Source organism: Thunnus thynnus, chromosome 5 (genome assembly GCF_963924715.1).
Source record: "Thunnus thynnus chromosome 5, fThuThy2.1, whole genome shotgun sequence".
Classification (NCBI taxonomy): Eukaryota; Metazoa; Chordata; class Actinopteri; order Scombriformes; family Scombridae; genus Thunnus; species Thunnus thynnus.
This window is the reverse complement of record NC_089521.1, coordinates 14792603-14816784: the sequence shown is the minus strand read 5'-3', so window position 1 is coordinate 14816784 and position 24182 is coordinate 14792603. Positions and strand designations below refer to the sequence as shown.

Genomic DNA, 24182 nt, shown 5'->3' with positions numbered 1-24182 from the left:
GTGCTTTCAGTCTCTCCATCCATTTTCTAAAAAATAAAAGCTGAGCAGGTGACACCACATTGAGGTGACATCAGTAAAAGCCAAGAGTGAACGCGTTGGAGTGGGTGGGTGTGGTGGTGGGAGCTGATGTGAGCTCACCTGATGGGCACGTCTCTGTACTGGGGCTGGCCTGGCTGGGTACTGCCCTCCAGTGGTGTCTGGGTGACAGTTGGCATGGATTTGTTCACCAACACCTGCTTGTTCTCCACTCTCTCACCTGTAGCACACGAGAAACATCACGCAATGTTAAGATGGCTTGTCCTCATTCATTATGTGCTCGTTTAGATTTTCAGACAGAAAGACGTGAAAAGACTTTTCTGCAACTTTTTAAAAACATTTATGAGTCACAGTCTGAAATGCACTGATAAACAGACTCTCTCTGCTCCACGCTTTAAAATTTCACAGCCATAAATTCTCATAGCTGGTTTCAAACACACATCGGGAGGTTTGGCTACTTGTGTGCTAAATGGTGTGATTTCACAGAGAATTCTCTGTAGAGCCTCTTTATTGATCTCTTGTACCAACAAATGTCCACTTTATTCTCACTATGAAGACCAGCTTCTTCCTGTGAAAGCAGCCACTGTAAAAAAAAAAAAATGTACAACTTCTTTAACACAGTGGAAAACATGTTGTCCGACCTTCTGAAAGACAATTTATCCACCCTACCTGCCAGGGCTGTTTTGCCTGCTGACAAAACTTTCAAACAATCAAATTTAAAGTCGGCAAGGACATAATGTAAAGCGTGATAACTAATCAAAATTACCATAAGTCACTGCACCTATGGTAGCATTCTTGTCTTTATCAACATAAAATGAAGTTGTGATAACCAGAAAGAATCTGGATACTGTTTAAAACCCTCATCAATGGAGACTTCTTCAAACTACCTGGAAAACAACAATTACAAGTTTTGCAGAAATCCATCTGCTCTGCCTCAAATCAAATCACGTTTCTTTTCTCAGCTGATAATAAACACTGAACATTAAATCATCCCCAAAACAAAAGTATACTAACTAGAAGAGTGCACTCAGTTGAGTTCAGATCTCCGTAAGGTGTGTCTGGGTGCACATATAGTCTCAGTTTTCTTTAAGATGCATAGAATAGTGTAATGTTATTGTAACCGAGAGTCCTCCTGAGTTCGCCTAACTGTATAAACTTAATGAGGAAACAATAAACAGGACGATAAGTCCAAACTTCTCAATTTAAACACTGTTATTTATTTAGATTTTTTTGCTGTAACACACCACACAAAATAAAACTCCTCCTCTCCCAAACAAAGAAGAGTTGAATCTCACTCAATTGTCCCTCATGACTCTGTTACAGTCAAGATGGCAGCAAAGCTAACAAAAATGGAGATTTATTCATCTCATATTGTGCCTAATTTTAGTGGATGATAACATATTGGGTCATTTGTTTTTAATCTAGCGGATTGCTGGAAATGACTTTTGCTGCAGTTGCCGATCACTTGTCGCCCCTACCGGCTGGTTCAGAGGAATGAGGAGTCAGTAGTGAATGGTGGTATAAAACGGTATAAAATAGGATTTTCAACAATTTTGAATCCCCAAAACCACTACATGTCCTTGAGCATACAGTCATAAATGTGCACAAAAAATATTAGGCAGCAGTATGTGAGATTAGCTGTGGACAGATACACACACGACCAAACAAATGATCTCCTCCAGGCTTACATCTGGCGGAGATAATAAGATGTACGTTATTAATGTCTATTAGATGTATTATTAGATCAGTAGAGTCTGGTGATGAGCAGCAAAGCATGCTGGGGCTCTTCCGGTCCTGCTGGTACTCACCGGGGGAGCAGATGCCATCAGCGTCCAGGATGCTGTGCCTCCAGATGGGCTTTTGAGTGGCAGCATCCAGCATGGGTCCCATCACCTTGTCAAAGGTCTGGTTGGTGTAACGCCGCAGCGTACACTTGGCGTTTTTATAGACAAGGCAGCGGCCAAACCCTGGAGGGAAACATGGAAATTAGACTTTCTAAGAGTCTCCTACCTAAACCGGTTGTTGATATGAAAACAGTATCTTTTCATAGAAACCAGACAAACGGCTTTCACCTCTGTCAAGCGAGGCTTTGTTGAGGACCAGAGCGTCCTCAATGTCGTAGCCGCTGTAGCTCATCACGGCCACGGTGGCGTTCTGACCGGCAGGCAGTTTCTCAAAGTCAATCAGCTCGATTGTTTTTGTTTTGACCATGGGCCTCTGAGGATACGCCAGCAAGTACATCAGAGTGTCGATACGGTTCCTCTGGTTGTAGCCGATAGTACCTGGAGACAGGAAACATGGAGAGAAAACTTATATCTGTATACCTGTTGTTCAACATTGTTTAGTGCTTATTTTATACCTATATCAGTATTATTATCATTATTATTACTATAAGAGGACTACAGGTGATTAATCCTCCTGTTGGGTGGGTCATGGCCGGTCCTGCTTAGCGCCATCTCAGAGCAGCAGAGTGGAGGAACGAGGTGAGTTATGGCATAATGCCTGGCCTCCCTGGAAGTCTTGACATTTGTCAGATGCTATTACTTCACAATCAGGCTACAAGCACAGAGTCTGTGATAATAGACCCGGGCCACACAACTAGATTTGCACATGTATAGGGCCGTCCACACAAAACAGACAAGGCAGAGGATATTGGGCCAAATATAGTTCCAGTCTGTGTTTTTGTAAAGATGAGGGGGGAGGGGAGGAAGGGATGGACGGAGGTAAAGCGGTGGGGTGGGGGTGACAGTGGCTCTTACGAATGTTAGCAGGGCCGTTTGGGGAAGTTTTGGTTACCAAGGAGCTGCGGGTGCACACTCTGTGGTCTTTCGCAGCTGAGCACACTGACCCCCTGAGCACAGCCAGAGCAGACACAATGAATTGCTAATGACACTCTGGGTGACTGGCAGGGAAAGGGCCTCCGCACACACACAGCACAATAGAGAACCTACGCAAGCGCCCCATGTTTGATGTCCATGCGCATACACACACTGACACACACACACACACACACACATAAGAAAAAACACTCAATCACACATACAAATGTATTCTGACAAGTAGAGCAGGAGCAGAGTTTCGGGGACACAAACCAGCAGGCTTCTTGTCTCTCGCTGCTCGCTTGACTTTTTGTTATTCTAATGTCCTTTTGTATAATTTTAACTTGTACAAATAAAACTCTAAACTCTGAACCGGCAGCTTTAGGGGGCTTAAGAATAGTGTTCATGTGAGATTAAATTACTGTAAGTGTCCGTGTTTGTGTGTATGCATGCACAGGAGTAAATACTGCAGCTGTGTGGAGGATGTTTGAGAAGAGATTTGAGATCTTCACAGTTTAATGACCTGACTGTTGACTGAAGCTACCTGCTCAGCTCAGTCTTACCCATGGCCTGCTTGCCCATAGCGCACTGGTATGTGTTCCTGGGTGACTGGTTGTGGTGGGGGTAGGGAATGAGACCGGCACACACCCCGAGCAGCGTGAAGGGCTCGATCTCCAAGTGTGTCGTGTCTCTACGGAAGTAAAAAAAAAACATGTGGGATGACACAAACACACCAGGAGGAGGTTTTCCCATTTTTAATGTGTCAGCTAAATCTAGTGCCACTCACTTGTTAATCATGTGCTCATAAAGGGCGATCTGACAATCATTCTCCTCATTGACATCCAGATACTCCACCAGGCCCTCATGCAGGAAATCTTCAAAGGTCCTGGAGTCGAGAAAATTGAGTTTTAGAAATGATACAAATCAAGACAAGGAGCTCTATCAAACCAAAATCTGTTCTTCAAACACAAATAATAATTTGCAAACAAACATATGCTCTCTTTATTGACTTCCAGCCTCACCTGTAGCCCTGAGACAGATCTTCAATGTGTTTGTTTTTCACCATCGGCTGCCCCTTCTTCACTATGATGTACGGTCTAATGAAGGGAAAAAACAGACCAAAGCAGAATAATGTCAATCTAACAATGAGTCACTTTTCATCCTTTTCTTTATTATTAAATTCCAACACATGTGGTGATAAACTAGAGGAAAAAATTCCTTTTACCCAACTAATGATCAATTTTAACATACCAGAAACAAGTACTTTTACTGCTTTTGTAAAGATTTGGATACGAGCTCAGAGGTTTTCCAATTTTCCCACCTGCAGAGACGTCCTCCATCGGATGAGATGTAGACGCAGCGGTCGGTCAGGTTGGTGGAGATCGACACAAACTCATTGATGAAACCTGCCCTGCGCATCAACCTGAAGGTGTTGACCAGCTTATGATGATCTCGAATTACACCTAGAATGTTACCTGTGGATATGATGGAAAGAGATAAAGATAGAGACAGTGCACATATTTACATAATTTACATAACATCACCTGTGAAAGAAAGAACTAAACTACAGAGTCACAAAGTGTCTCAACAATTTCCTCATTGATTTCCAGTAACTTGCTTGTAAGAGTTTATTGTTGTCATGATCTATAGCCAGCCATCTTTGAAAGTGATGACTGATATATTTGATTCCACTTTGCGATTCCCACATTGTGTCTACAGCGGGGCTGCAACTAATGATTATTTTCATAATTGATTCATCTTCCTATTATTTTCTAGACTGCTCATGTTCATGTATATAATTTCCCGGAGCTGAAGGGAAAGTCTTCAAATTACTTTTTGTCTGACAAACAGTCAGAAGATATTCTGCTCACTATCATATAAGAAAGGAAAGCAGCAAATCTTGACATTTGAGAAGCTGGGATGAGGAAATGTTTGACATATTTGCTTGAAAAAGGACTCACAGCAGATAATTATAGATACTATGTGTGTGCACAAACTTTAAACTGGAAAAAAGAAGAGAAACAGCCAGTTTTGGTACACAGCATGCATTTACAGTAGAGCACTCTGAACCTTCACGACTGGTGAAAACAGCTCAAACTGGCTGCAGGGGTTTGCGCTCATATCAAGTCTGACAGACGAGCGACTGGAGAACAGAAGAGACTCTGTGCTCCGCCTCTGTGTGAGGGCACATTTGCAGTGAACACACTCTGAAGGGCTTTGACACCTGCTGCTACCAACTAATTAAATGGTATGGCAGCTAATATAATTTGACAGTTATCAGTGGTGAGACAAACATATACAGTAATTAAGGGGCCAAGTTCTGACTCAAGAATAATACCTACTGCTGCCATGAAATTAATGACTTATCAGCTTCCCTGCAAAATACAAAATTACCTTCTGTAAACTACACAGAATATTTTCCCTTCATGTTCACAAGCAATGCATTCAAAACAGGGAGGATTAGACTTTCTTTTTAAATGATCTAAAGCAAAAGCATCCAGCGTTAATTCTTTCTGTGTTTATTTATTTATTTATGCTGCGCAGGAGTTTTACCGTTGAGGAAGACTAGGAAGACGCTGGGGTAGGAGAGCTCCTCTCCACACAGCAGGTTGACGTCTTCTACGCCAAGGTTGAAGGCCAGTTTTATGATCGGACCGTCCTCCATGTCGGTGGTGATGTGGGTCATCAAAGCCAAGTTCTTCACCAGACCGCAGGCCTACAAAAACCAGAACAACAAATACAAAGATTTAAAAGCTTTCTGTGTATTTATTTACACCTGACAACACGCAACAACACTAGAATACTGTGTGTGATTTTTACACAATCTTCAACGATATTCAACATCCTTCGCATTCTATCTGTAACTGACTGTCCTGTGATTCTCTACATCAAGAGCTACTGTATGAAAACTGTATATGTGTCACAAAATATCTGCAGACTGTATCGATAGCTCCCAATAAAAAGAGAAAGTTTTCGATCAAACAGAGAACGTTTTCAGATGTGTGGGCGCTAAACTCTACGTAACACGGGACTCAAGTCAGCTCTGTTTAGGCCAACATGTCAATACTTAATGGGAGCTGTCTGTCTTTAAGCATCACTAGTGCAAAAACGTTACATCCTCTCAACTGTGAATGTTTAATGTATTTTAATAAATGCTAAAAAAACTATAAAACAAACTGGTATTTCAGTAGCAGTACAGTATATTTTCCTTTCCAAGCACAGCTTCATTCTCCCTCTCTCTCTTTCCTTCCAACATACAGTAACAGTCAAAAGTTTGGACACATTTCCCATTCACTTGAATAAGAAAGTCTGTCCCAACTTTGGACTGGTACTGTACATTGGTGTATCTTTATAATGTATGAATCCATATTTATTAAAGGCTTCTCATGTTCAACTATCCACTTGAGTGCCTGAAATTGGCTTTTTCTGCCACACCCCACCCATGGATGAAGATATATTCTTTCTTATTTTCCCTCAAAGAGCACTTGTATTCTTTTTCTTCATAAATATATTTATACTGTATACACTATACACCTACGAGGGCTAAAAATGCCTCATTTATCAGTCAATAGTCTGAAAATTAATCAACAACAATCTATCATTAATTCTAGTAGCCTAATTTATCAAGCAGAAATCAAATATTTGCAGGTTCCAGCTTCTCAAATGTGATGATTCACTGCTTTTTCTCTGTTCTATATCACTGTGCATTGAATATATTTAACTTTTGGACTGCTGGTCAGATAAAAAACAAATGTCAAACAAGATGTCACCTTGCATTCTTTGGGAAACTGTAATGTTGTAATGTAATTGTAATTCTAAAATCTTATACACTAAAAGATTTCAATAGTTAAAATAATTATCAGCCCTAACTTCTATACTATGCTGCTGCTTGCACACTAACATTGTGGACAGGAATCACAACATAAATAACACCAAACAGAATCAAAGAATAACTTTGTTCCTATACGCTCGAGTACATGAACGCATGAATACCTGCTCAGGTGCTCACTCACCTCTCCTTCAGGGGTGTCAGACGGGCACAACATGCCCCACTGTGAGGGCTGCAGGGAGCGCGGCCCACTGACCTTCCTGGTCTTCTCGAACTGGGAGGAGATCCTGGTCATCATGCCGAGAGCCGATATGAAGGAGAGACGAGACAAAACCTGGGTGACGCCCTGACGGTCCATCTTGAATCTCTTCAGAGACCAGTTTCCCTTTGGACAGAAAACAGCAAGAGAAATAAAATAAAACATCTGTGTTCACAAGTTCTTTATTAACCTGCATGTTAACTCATTTCCATGCACAAAAAGTCATAAGATTCAGCATTAATATATTACAATTATGCTTAAAACAAGTATGCTGGTGCTTTCTAAGCAAAGGGGGAAACAGGAAATTACAACTGACAACAAAACTTCTGAGCTAAAAATCAAACTCCTGCACTAACTGAGCCGCTATAGTCAGAAAGTCATCAATCTGTCCGACATGTGGAGGTTCAGAGTGATCTCAGCTTCAATTATGTTTTTTTTTAAAGTTTAACACACTTTCTGATGTGTGACTTCTCACCTCTGTGCCGTTTTAATTGAGTTCATCATCATTTTCATCATCAAGTGTGTGTTGAAAATAAGCATTATACATGAATGTAGAAATACAGGCATCCAGGCATTTTATAGTTTGTAGTTATACTGTTTTATATAAATAATAATAATGTCTTTGTTGATTCCTGTTTTGTTTGTTTGACCTGCTCCACACGGACAGTATTGGGATTACTATTCAAACGAGCCAGTTACTTTACTTCCTACTTGCCCTTCATAGTAACTACCAAAGTTTAAAAAAGTAAATGCAAGTTAATAATCATCCAAATAGAAAAAAAGTTATGTTTAGTAGTCAAAGCTTGAACTATATTTTTCTTTTTGTGAAAACTATAATAACGTGCGCTGTGTGGGACGCTGAAGATGGCATTCTGCTCTTTGCGGCTGGTGCTGAGTAGCTTTAAGGATGAAAACAGCTGATAACTTTTTCAGCTAAACAGCATTTAGATCTTGAAGTATAGATACAACTGTTGAAATACAATTAAAGCCTTACATTTAATTACTTTTTACCCCCAAAAAGTGTTTCTCCCAGCAGAGCAGGTAAGGATTCAGTTTCTCTATCAAATATCTGTCAGCAGATGTTTGCTGATGTTGGTGGAGAGGTGTATCCTTTATATTTTTGTTTATTTAATTATATATCTTAACTCTGCACCCACTCACCGTTGATATGGCGTTGACCATGCCGTTGGTAATCTGATCCTGCCGCATGTGCTTGACCACATCAAACTGCGCTGCCCGTTGTTTGGGGATGATCTGGTCTGCAATTTTCTTCAGTTCAGAGTTGAACTTCTTAAACAGATCTTCAAACAGCAGAGACAGAAGCTGGGAAGGACAGAGGGAGACTCTCCTCAGTAAAAACATACGGGTTGATATATATATATATTTTTTTACTTGTCAAGTCTCCAAACAAACCACTGAGTGAGAACAACAGTTGTCTCAGAGATAGAGTCGTCATTGTTTCTTCACGCAGTCTGGCTCTCAGATCTCCTGGCATCTGTTGGTGTCTCTAATCGACGCCGAGGTGCGTTTACAGTCAAAATTTAATAACCAGGTGTGCCGGCTCACTGATAAGCCTGACCTGGCCCCCCTCCCAGGTCCCTGTCCTCCTCCATCAGGCCTACAGGAGGCAACCTCTCTCACAACCCCCCCACCCCCCACACCCCCCACACCCTTTGCATTAGCATACATCAAAACAAACAGGCAGCGCTGCTTGAAATTAATAAAGAAATTAAGCTTCCGTTGCGCAGCCAGGCCAATTAGTTGAATGTCAGGGAACCATAATTGGAGAGTGAGGAGATTGCTGGCGTTGTTAGTGTGTAAGCCCCTATTGAAAGAGGGCTCTGTGCCCCCCCTCCTCCCATCTCCTGCTCCTTATACAGAGCAGGTTGGGGGGGGAAATTAAAGGCCTTAAGACAGCAGTAATTACATTATCAGAGCCGGGCCTGCGGATTAGCTCAATCGCTCCAGTCAAGGCAGCAATTCTATTGTCACAGTGCTGAAAAATCCCCATGCTTCCACAGCCTTGGGATTTTGGTGCCACTGCATATCTCTCTCCTGACAAAGCCAGGCTGAAATACAAGGGGAGGGAGGGAGGTGGGTAGAAAACAAAACAGGGAAAAACAAAGCTGAGGGAAAATAATGAGAGTCTTATTAAAAGAAGGAGGCAGGAACAAAGATGCAGGTGAGAGATCAGGGCTGGAGCAGCCGCTGTCCTCTGGTCCAACTCTGTGATCCATTCGCACTGAAGCACATGTGAGTACGCCGTACGTTTCTATACGCGTATTATTAATAAGCATCAAGCATGTTTTGTTTTCTAGTGGCTCTATGAGTAAAGAATAAACACTTTTCAGTTGAAAATGAATGAATGAACAGCCAGATTGACCGGGTGCCTTTTAACTTGCAGATCTGAACTCATTCACAGCTTCCTGTTGATCAGTGAACAAATTAACTAAACTTAATGAGCATGATGTGTTTTTTCACATAATGTTGAGCATTAAAACAGTGATTGAATGGCTGATTCAACAAGGTATGAGTAGTAAATGAGACCACATGGAGGATAGAGGCTCACCTGTCCGGCCAACTCAAGACGTTTGTTGCCATAGTAATCTCTGTCGTCCACCTTGTTGTCCCCTTGAGCCAGGATCACCCTCCGCACCATCACAGCCAGGTAAATACACTTGGCCCTAAAGTTGAACTCTTTGACCTGAAGACAAATTATAACTTTTTATAAACTATAATGAGTCGTTACATTGAGTATATTCTAACACTCTTATCTGTCTATTTACATACAGGCACGTGTGTGAGAATAAGTGACGCCAGCAGTTCTCTGGCTTCCTCCATCTTGGTCTTCTTGGGTCCCCCCCACATGCGCTGTCTCCGCACTTTATTCCCGAGATACCTAAGAGCCTGAGACACAGAGCGGCACACACAGCAGAGGTCAGATCTTTTTTTTTCATACCTTAGTTTGGTGAATATAAACATGTTTTAACCTTCTTTTATAATATGTATAAACAACTTGATGCATCAGTGTTGCATAAAGAACTTTAAAGGGGAAATACACCAATTTTACACAGAAATACCACATTACTTATCACAAGGATGATTACTCAGACTGTGAAAACAGTTACATCAAGTCGGCCGTGGAGGGAACTTTTGAAAGTCTGAAAATTTCTGGAGTGCTCCTTTAACCAACCAATAGTCTTAAGTTAGACATCATTGTTTAGATGAGGAAATATCTGTTCAAAGAGTAGACAAGTGAATCTGATCAAGAATTCGATGCAAACTATCAATACATAAAACTTTTTTTCTGTGATCAATTGTTATTATTGCTTATATAAAAAAAACACAACCCTCCTTGCACCTGCCACAAGATCTCCAAATAATTAAGTCGACATTATCACAGTCTGCACAAAAATCAAATGTACTTAGGTCATACAGTTGTTCTTGGATGCACACACACACAAAAACTAGAAAAATACAGAAATTATCTAAAACTACAATAAAATAGACTATCAATAATATAGATAGATAAAAAAAAGTATTTGCATACAATTAGGACACTATGTACAACAGTGAAATTAAGACAGATTCAGAGTAAGAAACAAACAAACAACAAAAAAGAAAACAATATGCAGATACTTTATGAAAGCACTGAGGTTTGTAACTCGGCGCTGGCCAACAGTTCAGTTAGAAATATAAAAAAACAACTGTTACACTTAAACATTTAAAGCTATTTTGTAAACATGCTGACTGTGAAAATGATTCATGTGTGTGGAATTTTCTAAAGAAAGAGCGCGTCAAATGTGTGTATCAAGCTTGTGGGAGGTCAAGTGAATCACAATGGGCATAATACACACACACACACACACACACACACACACACACACACACACACACACACACACACACACACACACACACACACACACACACACACACCTGAGTCAGTGTTCCTTTGGAGCGCTCTACAGGACTATAGAAAAGGTCAAAGGTTAATGAGGCTGAAGACTTTTGGTCAAGACCACCCACCCTGGCCTCCATAATGCAGAAAATATATTTAAAAATAAATATATATAAATAAATACTTTCAGGGAAACAGTGTAGAAAGTCAATTAATTGTCTTATGCAGAGAAATTTAAAAAAAATGATTAAATAATGTCTTTTCAAATCTGATGTCCAAGTATATCACTGCTTAAAAAAAAGAGAAAAAAAATGACAATCAAATTTAGTTTAGGCAGATTACTTATCATAATCAGATAACAATGTTTCTTAAGCCTCATCTGCCTTTAATTATATAGATTTAGGCCTCATTGTGCACAATACAATGACCAATGAATACCATGAAAAGACATCATGGAGGCTGGCAGACAGAGGAACATGAGAGCTGCAGCGGCCGGTTGCTAGGAAGCAAATGTGGCCTCATCAATGCATCAGTGGTTCGTCTAACAACATAATCTTTATGAAAAACAAATTGGCCGATTGCATTCATCTGTAGATGTCAAAGAAAACACGTGGGCCTCCTGAATAACCCATGAAACGCATTACTTAACTGGCTGTAAGACAAAACCTTAGTCATCTGATCACAGAGAGACAAAGAAAATACCTTCTGTCATCAGCAGCATCCTGCTCTTCAGAAGCAGTGACGGCCAGACGATGAGCAGACGTTGGGGTCGTAATTCAATATCAGCGTTTATTGACTTCCAGCTGAATCATATTGTAATGATAAGATCTTATCATGTCATTCTACACATTTCTGTTGTCCAAATTAATTAAAAACTAACAAAAAACAAAGTAATTTAAAAACTAATGAGCTACTGAAGTTTTGAAACGAAAGAAACAGTCACTGCTTTGACCATAAGTTTGATTATTTCATATGTGATTTTATATACATTTGTCTCATCATGATATACATGTTACTAGAAAATGTCCTTAAGGGAATATTGCAACATTTTGGAAAATACTCTTAGTCGCTGTCTTGTCAAGTTAGACGAGGAGATGATGCGACTTTCATGTCTGTCTGGTCACTATGAAGCCAGCACCACTTAGCTTAGCTTAGCTTAGCACGAAGACTGGAAACAGTAGGAAACAGCTAGCCTGGCTCTGTCTAAAGGGAACATAATCCACCTACTAGCACCTCTAAAACACACTAATTAACACATAATATTTTGTTTGTTCAATCTGTACAAAAACTGGAGCGTTAAAATGACACGTTGTGGTTTTACGGTTGGTTATGATCCCGACTATTTCTTGGCCAAATGCAGTAACTTCCTGGAGTCTTGCAGGGAAACTATAAAAGAATAAAGGGTCACTACGTCATAATGCCAACGTTCTTGCTCTGCTTTGTGCCAGACTTTGGTGCCAGTTCTATTGAAGCCTATGGGAGAGGCACACTTAAACCCAGCGTATCTACGTCATATGACCTTTGATGAAGAAGTGACTAACAAATGAAAGAACAAACTTCAGAGAACACTGACTCATTTTTCCAAATGTGTGCAGTCGTTTATTTGCTGTTGGTCTCCAAATAGCATCCAAAGATGATTATAGACATACTTTACAGGACTCATGGTGAGTCAAATTAAAACGCTCACCATGGCAAATTAAAAAAAAAGTTGCAAGTGAAGTGTCCCTTGAAATTATTGATGTTTAGTATAAATAAATGTTTAAAAACTCTGTATTCTTCATTCCTTCTCTCTTCCTTTTATTTCGATCCAGAGACTGCTTTACGATGATTAACAGGGCTAATAATAGCTATTATCATGGGAATATCACGTATTCAAATGAAACGTTTACAAACCTCCTCTGATTATTAACTGTGCATCAGTAGGCTATTAACTAACCCTTAGCTATATAACAACAAACGCAAACATTTCATGGCTATCGGAAAATTTAGAAAAACTTTAAACAACAAACTTGATCATCAGAAAACAATGGACTGTAATTATGAATGAAGCAATCAACACCTGGGCTGTAATCTCATTTGTCTGAAGCCCATCTACCTAACGCCTGGTCGCCAGATCAAAAATTGTAGATTTTTCATTACATAATGTTACCTAACAGGCTCAGAGTTAATTTAATTAAAGTGTTATCATAGTTTAGCTAACTTGCTAGCGTTAGTCTGTTACTAACCTCAATCACATATGCATAAATCTAGCATAACACTAACATAACTTGCATGCAAATAAATGATTGAATTAACATACATATCTAATGAAATGTACCTTGAAAAACACATGAAACATTAGCTAAATAACAACACATCAAAACATCGGTGCCTCCATCACCCAGACTGTTAACCTGTGACACTGAGAGCGAAGAGATGAAGGAACTTTCTGCCCGTTCACCACTACGCTAACTCCACTGACTACGTTCAAGTGTGGCACTAATGTGCGTTCAGGCGCTACACGGTGACATAATGACTCTTCCTTCTTTTATAGTTTCCTCTGAGTCTTGTAGTCACCGTGAGGTTGCCAGGCAACCAGCAGTGACTCCAACTAGTGAGATGTAGAGGTACTTGTGTTTAAGCTAAGCTGAACTAACAAGCTGTTTGCTTTAGCTTCATATTCACTGTACAGACACGAGAGTCTTCTCATCTTACTCTCATCAAGAAAGAAAATAAGCGTGTTTCCAAAAATGTCAAAATACATTTATATTTATAGTTTAGAGGTTCAGTTAAAAGGTCTGAGAAAAGCTTTACAGTCCTCAGATTTGTTAAATGTGTTTTTTTTTTTAAAATTGAACTGTGAACTAAATATTAAATAAAACCCAACTTTCAAACTACTTATTGTTTATTTTTTTCATTATGCACTTTTTTAAAACTTGTGTTTTATTCTTTCTTTCTTTTCTCTCTTCTAATTTCTATGTGCATACTTGTTTTATCATCATCCTTTGATGTACATTGTTCATGGACAGTCAAGGCTTGTTTGTTTTGTTACTATGACGACATTATTTGAATGTCCTCCAGAGTCAGAGCAGACTTCATACACCTGTTTTCACAGACGTGAAAGTAGTAATCATGATTAGTAAACTAACTTATGTGTGAAACTGGTGGAATACTCCTTTAATTTCATGCTGTGGACCACTGAGGTACCTGAGTCTGTGTGAAGATCTGGGCTTTCTGACACTCCTCCAGACTGGGGGCGAAGCTGGCCATGACGTGCTCCTCTGTACCGATCATCTGCACGATCTCCTGGTCACTCTCCACACCCATCCCCTGTGGGATTGACGTACACACAGTTCGTCAGTCATGAGATGAAAACTGAGAAGAGTCGGCAAGATTCACAGGATGAAAAGTGTGAACAGTCCTAGAATTAAAAACAACTTAAGTAGTCCATCTGTGTGACCAGAACGAGACCAAACACACACACTGTGGACATTTTGCAATTAGTAACTGGAACAAAAGGTGAGCTGAGAGGCGTGAGGGGGAGACGTGTGTGTGTGTACAGGGAGCGAGAGGTGAACTGGGAGTCAGAAGGTTGTCTGTCATTTGCTTATGGAAATGTGAGGCTGTGGGAACTGATCCACTCGTCCCACACTGGAACTGGGGAAGAAGTCACCCGGGATATACAAGTGCAGAGCAAACAGAGCGAGCGCGCAAACTGTGTCCTGTGGATAATGATGCTGCTTGAAAACACTGACGTGTTTGTAGAGATTCGTCCTCAGAGGGGAGAGAAGTTAATGATGCCAGCTGGCCATCTGACATTTTCATTGAGAGAGAAGAGCGACATGAAAATGAATCTGATGAATTATTGAAACTACAACTGACTAAAGTGAATTCATGTATTATTAATGATGTGTGAAATAATCTAATACAAACAGTTCTGTGAAAAAAAAACAGAGTGAAGCATAAAATAAATAAAGTTATTTCAGAAACTTTTGCTTCAGCCTCTGAGAAACACAACTTCCTCCAACGTCAGCTAGCTGTCTTGTAGCGCCCTCTGCTGGACACGGCGTCTCTCAGCTGTGTTCATCCTCATCACAAACACTTTTCACCTTAAATATGATGGCGATGGGAGCGTCCTCCGACAGCGTGTTGTGTCTCAGGTAGAATCGGCCTTGTTTGACAATCATGTTAGTTCTGCTTTTCTTCTCATGAGTGGAGCTGGAATAAGAGACAAGAAGAAGAGCAGTCAGAAGAAGAAACAGGAGGTCAGACATGGAGGATGAGCAGTTTCACACAAAAAAAATTGGGAAAATTGGGGAACTAATTAAAACAAAAGTAATATTGTTAGTTGTCTTTCTTATAACTCCAACAAGAGACAATTTTAGGTATTAAGAGGGAGTTGCTCCTTTATAAAACTATTGTGTGAAACCTAAACACTGTAAACACTCGAGGCATTACAGTATTTTTCTGCAAGTTGTGCCTTTAATTTATTACACAGTATCTCTTAATGAGACAAAATCAAAACATTATATGTAAAACTAACCTCAGACATCTTCATATCTCGGAGGAAATTTACACACACACTTTCTGTGATTATTGAAAAGCTACTCTGTCTGCTTTATGTTTGAAATATGAACTTTTTGAATGTAGATTATTAGAAAAGCATCTGAAGCAGAAGGTTGGATTTGATGACCAAAATTGGATAGCTTGTTTGACAAGGACTGAGACTGATATTGCCTGTTTTTGAGGTTTTTCTGCAGGTTTCGGACTGAATAAAAATGTCATTGCACTGAGCTCCTGGTTAGCGGAGACGTTGTTACAGTACCTGGTCACTGAGGCTCCGACTGCCCCCTTCCTGTCCTGCTCCACAATGATTCGATTCTTGGACAGCTGTTCTTGGATCAGAATGACTTTCTCCTGACCTTTTACGATGAAATAGCCCCCTGTGAATAAAAACGACACAGTGTATGATTGCTGCTTTCATTCTGTGTCGATCGTGAGTTGAAACAGGTTTTAAGATGACTGTTTTATGATGCAGTACCTGGATCCAGAGGACATTCATTGAGTTTCGAAAACTCCATGGGCGTCTTTCCTGTGAGAACACAGTTTGAGCTCCGCAACATGATCGGCATCCTGAGGAAAACACAGTTAAACATTAATAACAAGAACTCCTGTCGAATATGTGATTGTTTTGTTGTTGCCTTCTGTTGCTGAAAGAAGAGTTTGACTTATGAAAGAACTGCAAACACAGAGAAGAGTTACAGTAAATTTATTAATTTATAGTAAACATGAGTGAAAGATGCCGGATTAAGATTTATGAAAAGGTTTTCTGGACTGTGAATTTCAACTGTGAAGGTCAGAGATGTAACACAAACCTTCCGATGGGCAGCGCATTGCGGATGATTCTCTGACTGCCGCGTGTGTACTCTATGTCCACTGTGATGGGCGCCGAGTAGGTCATGTCTCTGAGACGACACTGGTGGAAACACAAGCAGGAACGATGAGCTGTATCTCAACAGCAAAAGAAAACGTTCTGACATTTTGATCTGAAGAGCTTTGACAGCAGATTTCCTCTCCAGAATCACATGATCTTTAAAAGGCAGCAACATCACAGGTTTAGATATTTTGCCTAAATAACCCTGTTGGATCTACAACAAATCATTATTTAGTGATCAGTTCATCATTGTATTACTTTTGAGTGATCCACTTGAGTGAATCCATAAAAACAGAGCTTCAACGATTAATCGATTAGTTAAATCGACAGAAAATGAATCGGTAACCGTTTTGATCATCGATACATTGTTTTGAGACATTTTTTCAAGAAAAAATGTTAAAACTCACTTCATCCAGCTTCTTAAACGTGAATATTTTCTGGTTTCTTTAATCATCTATGATAGTAAACATAATATTTTTGGGTTGTGGACTGTCGGTCGGGACAAAACAAGACATCTTAGGTTACATCTTTGCTTTGTGAAAATTTGATGGACATTTTTCACCAATTTTCTGACATTTTATAGTCCAAACAACTAATCGATTAATTGAGAAAATAAGCAACAGATTCATTGATCATGAAAACAATCGTTAATTGCAGCCTTACATTAAAATATCAAAAGATATTGTGAAAAATAAACATAAATTCCTAGAACCAAAAGAGATGTTTTCAAATGGCTTCTTTAGTCTGATCAATCGTCCAAAGCCCCAAAATATTCAATTTTCAATTTTATAAAACAGAGGAGGGAAATTCTCACATTTGAAAAGCTGGGAGCAGCAAATGTTTGAGGTTTTTACTGACTCGATTATCAAAATTGTTGTTGGTTAATTTTCTGTCAATCTCCTGGTTGTTTCAGTACCAATTCCTCTAATCAAAAATTATGTCAAACTACATGATCTCTCATATGTATCCAACAATGTTTCATATTCAGCATTAAAAACCTGCTATTGTCCTTATTATTATGGAACAAACTCGCTCACCTCATGCGGAGAAACTGGTCGTGTTACATTGAAACTCTCTTCAACATCAGGCATGCCAACATAGATGTTCAGGTACCTGAAAGAATAACATGTAAATCATTGAGTCTAGAAGCTGCTAAATGTTCGTCTGATCGTCGACTGAAGCAGACGATGAAAGATCTCGTCACTTACTTGAGGTACCACATCGGATCGGCGTCACTTGTGATCTTCTCGTTTGCTTTCATGATTTTCTTTATCTGTAAAACGAGACGCTCACATTTACACACAGGATTCAGCTGAAACAGCGGTAACACACACATTCATGTCGGGGTCGTGTTTTACCTCCACGTTTATGAAATAGTTGAATGAGTCGATGTGCTGCTTCACCAGCCCTTTCACCTGGAAAACAGAAACATTACAGTGCTGAGATGATGGATTCAAGTAGTCAACATTAATAATTGATTGACTGCTTAAACATTCACTAATTCCAGTTGCTTAAATGTGACGATTTGCTGCTTTTCTTTGTCTCTTCTGTTTGTGACAAATCTTTAATTTAATTTCCCCTCTCATTCGGTGAGGACACAGAGACGTGACATTAACAAGATATGAAAGTACTCATATAGAGAATGTATGCTTAATATACCTACATACATTCTCATCAGAAACACAGACAAGATGTGAAAACAGCTCTCTGTCAACATGAGCTACAGGAAACATACTGAAATCATTCATTTCATTGGTCTGGACAGATCATACTTCATACTGTACATATAAACAGCAGAAGCTTAGCAACCACAATGTTACTCATGTTATTAAGTGTCCCAGGGGTGTAAACATACCATAAAATTCTCTGTACATCCTGTTTGTTTGTTTGTTTTTTAACTTATGATGTCTCTATGATGAAGATACGATTTTCAGCTGAAACTGTCTTTAATAAATGACTGTTAGCCTTCAAGTCTGCCGCCTCTGTGTCCTGCATGATGCAGAAGAACAGGTGATCACTGTTTTCTTCCATTTTATAGACTAAATAACCAATGATTAGTCAAAAAATATCTCCAGATAAATTGCTAATGAACATAATTAGTCTCTTAAATATTTCTGTGTGCATGAGGGTACTGTGGGCTGAGTTTTAAATACATGAGCAGGTGGCTACATTAGATTTTAGTAGATTTATGTTGCATCAATGTGATGAAGTATCTTGATTTGTCATCAATTTCATACACTGGATTAAAAAAAACAACGGACCTTTACCTATAAACAGTTACTCAGTTTATTTTCTTGAAAATGTTCTATTTGTAGACATAAACGAATATCACAGCACAGTTGAACACACCACAATGAACACTGTGCAAGAGGATTTACATCCATATCTCCACATCACTACTTGCAGCCTTTGATATTTAACACATTTTCTCAAACAGCAGGTACATTAAGGTGTGCTGTGTTACCTTCAGGAAGGCTGGCAACAGTTTCCATTTTTCCTGTCAAAAAAAAGGAAACAAAAGAAAACAATTAACACATCACATTCAGTGAGGAGAATCACTCATTTGAGACACTTTTTACTCAGAAACTGCAACTATTACTTCAGACAGTGAGTTAAACAAACTGTTCTGACAAAAATATTAAATATTATGTGACTAAATTAACAAACAATAAACAAACGGACACATTGGCTGTAGTTTATGTTCACATATCCTCTGTCCACACTGTATATAAAGCTGTTTGTTGTGTTTTCTATCCTGTTAGCTGCACCACGTTAGCCTGCTACCTGCGCTCGTGCTGTGAACGTTAGTCTTTATTTCTTTTAAACTCACCGCCACCGTGTCGACAGGAGCCGCCAACTGCTGCGGAGTCAAGCCGCTAAACTCGTCTTCAAGAACCTCCATATTTATTTCTAGTGTTCAACAGTAAACATGTAAAACTCTGATCATACTGTCAGTGTTGTTATACGGCGTCGGAAGTCGCTGCAACATGCGTCTCGTCGTGTGTTTCGCTGTGAAATGTCCGTGCGGGCGGAACCAAAGACAGGGTTCCGGGTATGAGATCAGTATGGATGGATGAGTAGTTTCTGTGAAATATACATTTATATACATTGACTTGTAGGTGGTAAAAAAAACCCAAACATTTACAGATACTTTATTTGTGCATTTCCATTCTGTGCATATTTATACCACAAGATTTATTTGATAGCTGTTCTAGGTACTTGTCAGATTAGGACTTTAGCAGATAGAAATATAATACATTGCTGTACAATAGTCAGACATTATTACATACATTATACATTAGACATAAAGTCCCCCCCCCCCAAAAAAAAATGTGTTTTGCTTCTTGTCCATTAAAGAATTTGCCTTTTTACAAAAATTACAGGAGTATTATCAACAAAATGTACTCCAAGCATCAAGAAGTACTCATTATCCAGAATGGCCTGATTTCGAATGTTTATACTACTGTATATTATATTATTTCATCATTATCACCAATGCATTAAGCAGTATTTTAATGTGGCAGCTGGTTGTGGCACCAACTAATCAATATACTGTTGGATAGTTTGATCTGTAACAATGTATACTCTCCTATTTTATAACCTGATCATGTTTTGTATGTAAAATCTAAATCTGTAAAGTAACAGTAACCATAGCCGTCTGTTAAATGTAGTGGAGATATTATATAATATAATTATAATAACATATCATTTCCCTCTAGGTAAGTAAAATACCTAAAAAATGTACTTCAGTACAATACTTTAATAGATGTACTTAGTTACTTTCCACCACTTGTTATGGTTTTGTTAAATGTACTTATGTAAGGGAGGATTTTAATACTTCTTCCATACTCTGCATACAAATCAGTTCATTGCAAAAAACTGGTTTACATTTATTACAACAGTTAAATGGAAATCATTTTATTAGCTGAGGACATTGCATAAAAACATCAAATATTAAAACTTCATCAGTTTCTTTATAGAATGATTTATTTATCACAGTAATAGAGTTTACAATGGCCTTAATAAAAAATGCAGGTATATATACTACGCTTGTCCACTAGTAGCTCATTATTCTTGTGTATGAACATAATGAGGATGTGAATATACAGTAACTGTATGAAAAGTGAAGATGAGATCCTCCTCATCACTGTGAGTGCTGTCTAACGTGTCGGCTGTTGCTGCTCAGCAGTCTGGGGTACGCTGTCCCGAGGGAGCGTCCGTGTCGGATGACCACCAGCTCCATCTGACACTGGTCGATGTTGACCAGCACTGTGGTGCTTCTCTCAGTGTTTATGAGGAAGACGATGGTGAAGAGGGCCATCTCGAACTCCGGGCTGGTGCCAATGAAGGCGCTGCCGACGGGCTTCACCACACTGTGCCAACTGAACTGCAGGTTCAGAACATGGTCGTCTTGATCCGGCTGTAGACAGAGATATATGAACGTTAAGTTGGCAGGAGAAGGGAGTAAAGTCTGAGACTAAGAACAGGTTTCCACTCTGGTGAACTCTTGTACTCACTAAGTCGTGGTCTCTGGCCTTGTATCCTTTGTAGTCCAAATGGCGTTTTTTTTCTTGCAGGTAGAACTGGATCCAGTTGTGAAAACCAACAATTTCTGTTCCAGATTTCGTCTCTCCAACAAAGACGTGCTCAAATCCACTTGAGTCCAGGCTGGTGAATGTTTTAAAATCATTCATCAAAACTTCATCACACTTTTACATAATTGTATTTTATCCTTATTTAAAGATGAATCTAACAAACAGACAAACATCTTATGTATCTCATGTTTGGCAGGATGTTCAGGTGTCTCACCCGGTGTTTCTCTGTCTGTGGTAGAGGTTGAACCAGATCAACTGCAACTGATTCTTAAACTGCCGCAAGTTGGAGCTCGACTGTCCTTTGCTCACCAGGTACCTGTGAGCTCGCTGTGAAGAGATTACATTTATAACATCACATCAAGTTTCACACCTTACAGAAAAGATCTAAACAAGAGAAGATGGGCCAAAACATAGTTCATAATAAGATCTATTCAAAAACATAACAATTTTAACTTTATTATAAACTTTTTAACTCTCCTTTATTTACAGGTAAAAACATAAAAACATATTTTAATTATTACTATTTTACTGTTATTAAAGTATTAAAGTAAAAACTCTTTCATGTATGAGAAATGGACATTTACTGGCACTCCAGAGCTACTTTACATGACCAATTTCTCATTTAACCTCTATATTTCTATTTTTACAATGTCCATATTCATAATTTTCTTTGCATTTTTATTTCCTATATTGCTTCATGTTTTACATCCCATGGTCCATAATGACTTTTCAATTACTCACTTATTAACTTAACTTAACTTAAATTCATCTACTTACTGCATTGTACCTACTTTTGCTCTTTGTTTTCTTAAATGTCTTCTTTGAAATGTTCCTATGTTTTAAGTTTGTTGATATATATATATATGCACAGTCTATGAAGAGGGTAACTTATGTACTGTTTACGTGTATGTACGTGACAAATAAATCTTTAAATCTCTTAAATCATAAAATTATGAAATGGTGCATTTTTCCACAGATATATGCTACAGTGTACACAGTGTAGCTAAATACTTGTTGTGATAAGACTCTGCACCTTGAGGAAGGAGACTGCTGAGACTTTTGTCCTGAAGTGAAGTGAAGCTACAATCAGCCTCATCTAAACACGCCGTTCTTCCAAATACAACAAGTACTGCACGTCCACATTTTTCCAATGTTCCTCTTTGGGGAGACCGCTGAAGCTATGAGCCAACGCAGCATTCCACAGCTGCACACAGATGTTGTACATGTTTCTTCTCTCTCTAACATCATGAAGTAATGAGCTCAGAGAGGCAGGAAGAGACAAACTCCCTCTGGAGTTCAGCTGCAGCCTCAAACCACCAAACGTAGGAGGAAGACAACAACTTATTCTAAAAGTTCTGAGACATCTCAACTGAGAACAAGTAGGTGTGAGACATGAGGTGCAGCAGAAACTAGAAACTGAGCTGTTGAAATGTATAAGACCTGTAAGATGAAACTGGTTGTAACTTGTCAAATGTACCTTCATGACTTCTGTCTGTAAGACAGCATCCAGGAAGAGACTAATCTCCAGCAGCTCCTCTGTTGTGACTCGCTCCGTCACGCCTGTGGATCGCTCATAGTTGTCCAGGAGTTTCATGAAGCCTGCAGGCACATTCATTCATAGGAAAGTCTCCAAATGAGCTGAAAATGTTGACGCTCAGAACATAAGAAAACCATTTCTGTCTGTTACAGAGATACTTACGGGAGATGGTGGTGGTGGTCTTCAGTTTGTTCTCATTAACATTAGAGAAGAGAGGCTGTGATGCTTGATCCCGAGCTACATTACTGCCCTGGCTCACATAACCAGCTCTACCCTGGACGGTTCAAACACATACAAAACAAAACATCTTTGTAAAAACAGAAAATGAGTGTTGTGTGAAGGAGGAACAACTTCCGTACCTGAACAGAGAGTGTGTAATCTATCCCAGGCTTCATGCGGTTCACATCCAGCCTCCACAGCTCATTGAAAATATTGGACAGTTCCTGGTTTACAGCGGGTCTGTTACACAGAAACAGACAGACTAACAAACCCGACAAATACTGTAAACACTGAATAACTGGAGAGAAATGTTCATATAAACTGTACCTTGAGGCATTCAGTCCACTGAGGAACACTGCAAGCAGGACGAGGACTCCACAGAACCTGCTCATCACACATTAGACACATTTAACAAAGTACATTCACTCAAGTATTGTAATTCATTTTGAGGTACTTGTACTTTGTATGCTACTTTATACTGCCACTCCACCACATGTCAGAGAGAATTATTGTACTTTTTACTGCACTACATTTATCTGACAGCTTTAGTTACTACTTACTTTTCAATTTTACTAATTGTTTTAATTTGATGTTTGAAAATATTACATGAAATATCACACGCTAAACTTATAAATTATACTGCGATGTAAAATAATTCGACCAGTAGTTCCCAAACTTTTTGGCTCATGACACGTTGACAAAAAATATCATGTTTCAGATCAGTCTATGGGCTGTCAGCAGTTCAACCACAGACACATTTTCCCTCTTAACTTCTCAAATGCTTTCAAATAAAAAACTGTTTGTGGCCCAAAGAGGTAAAACTTTACAATATTTCACCACTAAAAAGGGAAAATCTGAAAAATTAATCCAGATTCATGTAGCAGAACTTTGTTTTTTCTTTGTACACAAATGATCTCATCACAACAGTGAAATGCTGCCTGAACACTGATGCACCAGTAGTAATAATGTGCTTTATTAGACATATTTAACATATTAGTCACAGGGAGGGATTTCTGCAAAACCTTTTACTTGTTATACTTTCGGTATATTTAGCTGCAAATACTTGTACACTGTGGTGATTACTATTTCACTTCAGTAAAGGATCTTATTGCTTCTTCCACTTCTGATAATTTCAATAAATACATTAAATACTAAGATATCTGACGTCATCAAGTCTATTGTCTAACATTAGACGCGTTTAAGGAAAAAAGATGTTGGTGTAAAGTCATAACAGACAGTTTTCTAAACTACAACACTGGAGGAAAATTAAACTTATTCACAAGAATTAAAACAACTGTCGGGTTTGATAGGACAAAAATATAAGTACACACCTTGAAGCCATCGTACTTCTTAAAAGCTTCCACTCCTGCAGCTCACACAACAGCAAACTACTCACATGCATAGATGTAAACTCACGTTTCACTTATGTCCATGAACTGCGCATGCGCAAACCTAGTCACCCGCTGAGGCTTCGGACGACAGAATTTCACCATAAAGCCACCAGAGGACGCTTTGCTCCAGAATAAAGTCTTTCTCCATTGATTGTGACTTATGAGTCTTTTTACACTGTTACA

At 39.1% G+C, this 24182-nt stretch overlaps 2 protein-coding genes across 2 annotated transcripts in view; both read right to left on the bottom strand.

Moving 5' to 3' along the window:
• The window catches only part of polr3b (polymerase (RNA) III (DNA directed) polypeptide B), a 25820-nt gene extending 6594 nt beyond the window's left edge, over nucleotides 1–19226 (bottom strand). The window contains exons 1-22 of the mRNA XM_067589416.1: nucleotides 19088–19226; nucleotides 18722–18754; nucleotides 17616–17672; nucleotides 17466–17530; nucleotides 17295–17370; nucleotides 16199–16299; nucleotides 15865–15956; nucleotides 15649–15766; nucleotides 14933–15041; nucleotides 14031–14153; nucleotides 9734–9850; nucleotides 9513–9647; nucleotides 8105–8266; nucleotides 6869–7069; nucleotides 5409–5571; nucleotides 4177–4330; nucleotides 3878–3952; nucleotides 3643–3741; nucleotides 3419–3546; nucleotides 2109–2318; nucleotides 1845–2003; nucleotides 139–256 (exon numbers count right to left, since the gene is read on the bottom strand). Of these exons, the coding sequence (XP_067445517.1) occupies nucleotides 139–256; nucleotides 1845–2003; nucleotides 2109–2318; nucleotides 3419–3546; nucleotides 3643–3741; nucleotides 3878–3952; nucleotides 4177–4330; nucleotides 5409–5571; nucleotides 6869–7069; nucleotides 8105–8266; nucleotides 9513–9647; nucleotides 9734–9850; nucleotides 14031–14153; nucleotides 14933–15041; nucleotides 15649–15766; nucleotides 15865–15956; nucleotides 16199–16299; nucleotides 17295–17370; nucleotides 17466–17530; nucleotides 17616–17672; nucleotides 18722–18754; nucleotides 19088–19159 (2567 nt within the window). The 5' untranslated portion in view covers nucleotides 19160–19226. The remainder of the gene's footprint in view (nucleotides 1–138; nucleotides 257–1844; nucleotides 2004–2108; nucleotides 2319–3418; nucleotides 3547–3642; nucleotides 3742–3877; nucleotides 3953–4176; nucleotides 4331–5408; nucleotides 5572–6868; nucleotides 7070–8104; nucleotides 8267–9512; nucleotides 9648–9733; nucleotides 9851–14030; nucleotides 14154–14932; nucleotides 15042–15648; nucleotides 15767–15864; nucleotides 15957–16198; nucleotides 16300–17294; nucleotides 17371–17465; nucleotides 17531–17615; nucleotides 17673–18721; nucleotides 18755–19087) is intronic.
• Nucleotides 19087–24084, bottom strand: endouc (endonuclease, polyU-specific C). Its single transcript, XM_067589427.1, has 8 exons — nucleotides 23940–24084; nucleotides 22936–22992; nucleotides 22749–22848; nucleotides 22552–22663; nucleotides 22330–22451; nucleotides 21067–21179; nucleotides 20775–20925; nucleotides 19087–20677 (listed from the first exon to the last, which is right to left on the bottom strand). The coding sequence occupies exons 1-8, from the start codon at nucleotides 24008–24010 to the stop codon at nucleotides 20402–20404; spliced, it is 1002 nt and encodes a 333-aa protein (XP_067445528.1). The 5' UTR covers nucleotides 24011–24084; the 3' UTR covers nucleotides 19087–20401.
• Nucleotides 24085–24182: the final 98 nt, after the last annotated feature.

Coding starts and splice junctions, on each gene's coding strand:
- endouc (XM_067589427.1), bottom strand. CDS start 24,010: ATGCATGTGAGTAGTTTGCTGTTGTGTGAGCTGCAGGAGTGGAAGCTT. Junction 22,664..22,748: donor ATTACACACTCTCTGTTCAG/GTACGGAAGTTG, acceptor TGAACCGTCCAG/GGTAGAGCTGGTTATGTGAG. Junction 20,678..20,774: donor AGGCCAGAGACCACGACTTA/GTGAGTACAAGA, acceptor CTCTGTCTACAG/CCGGATCAAGACGACCATGT.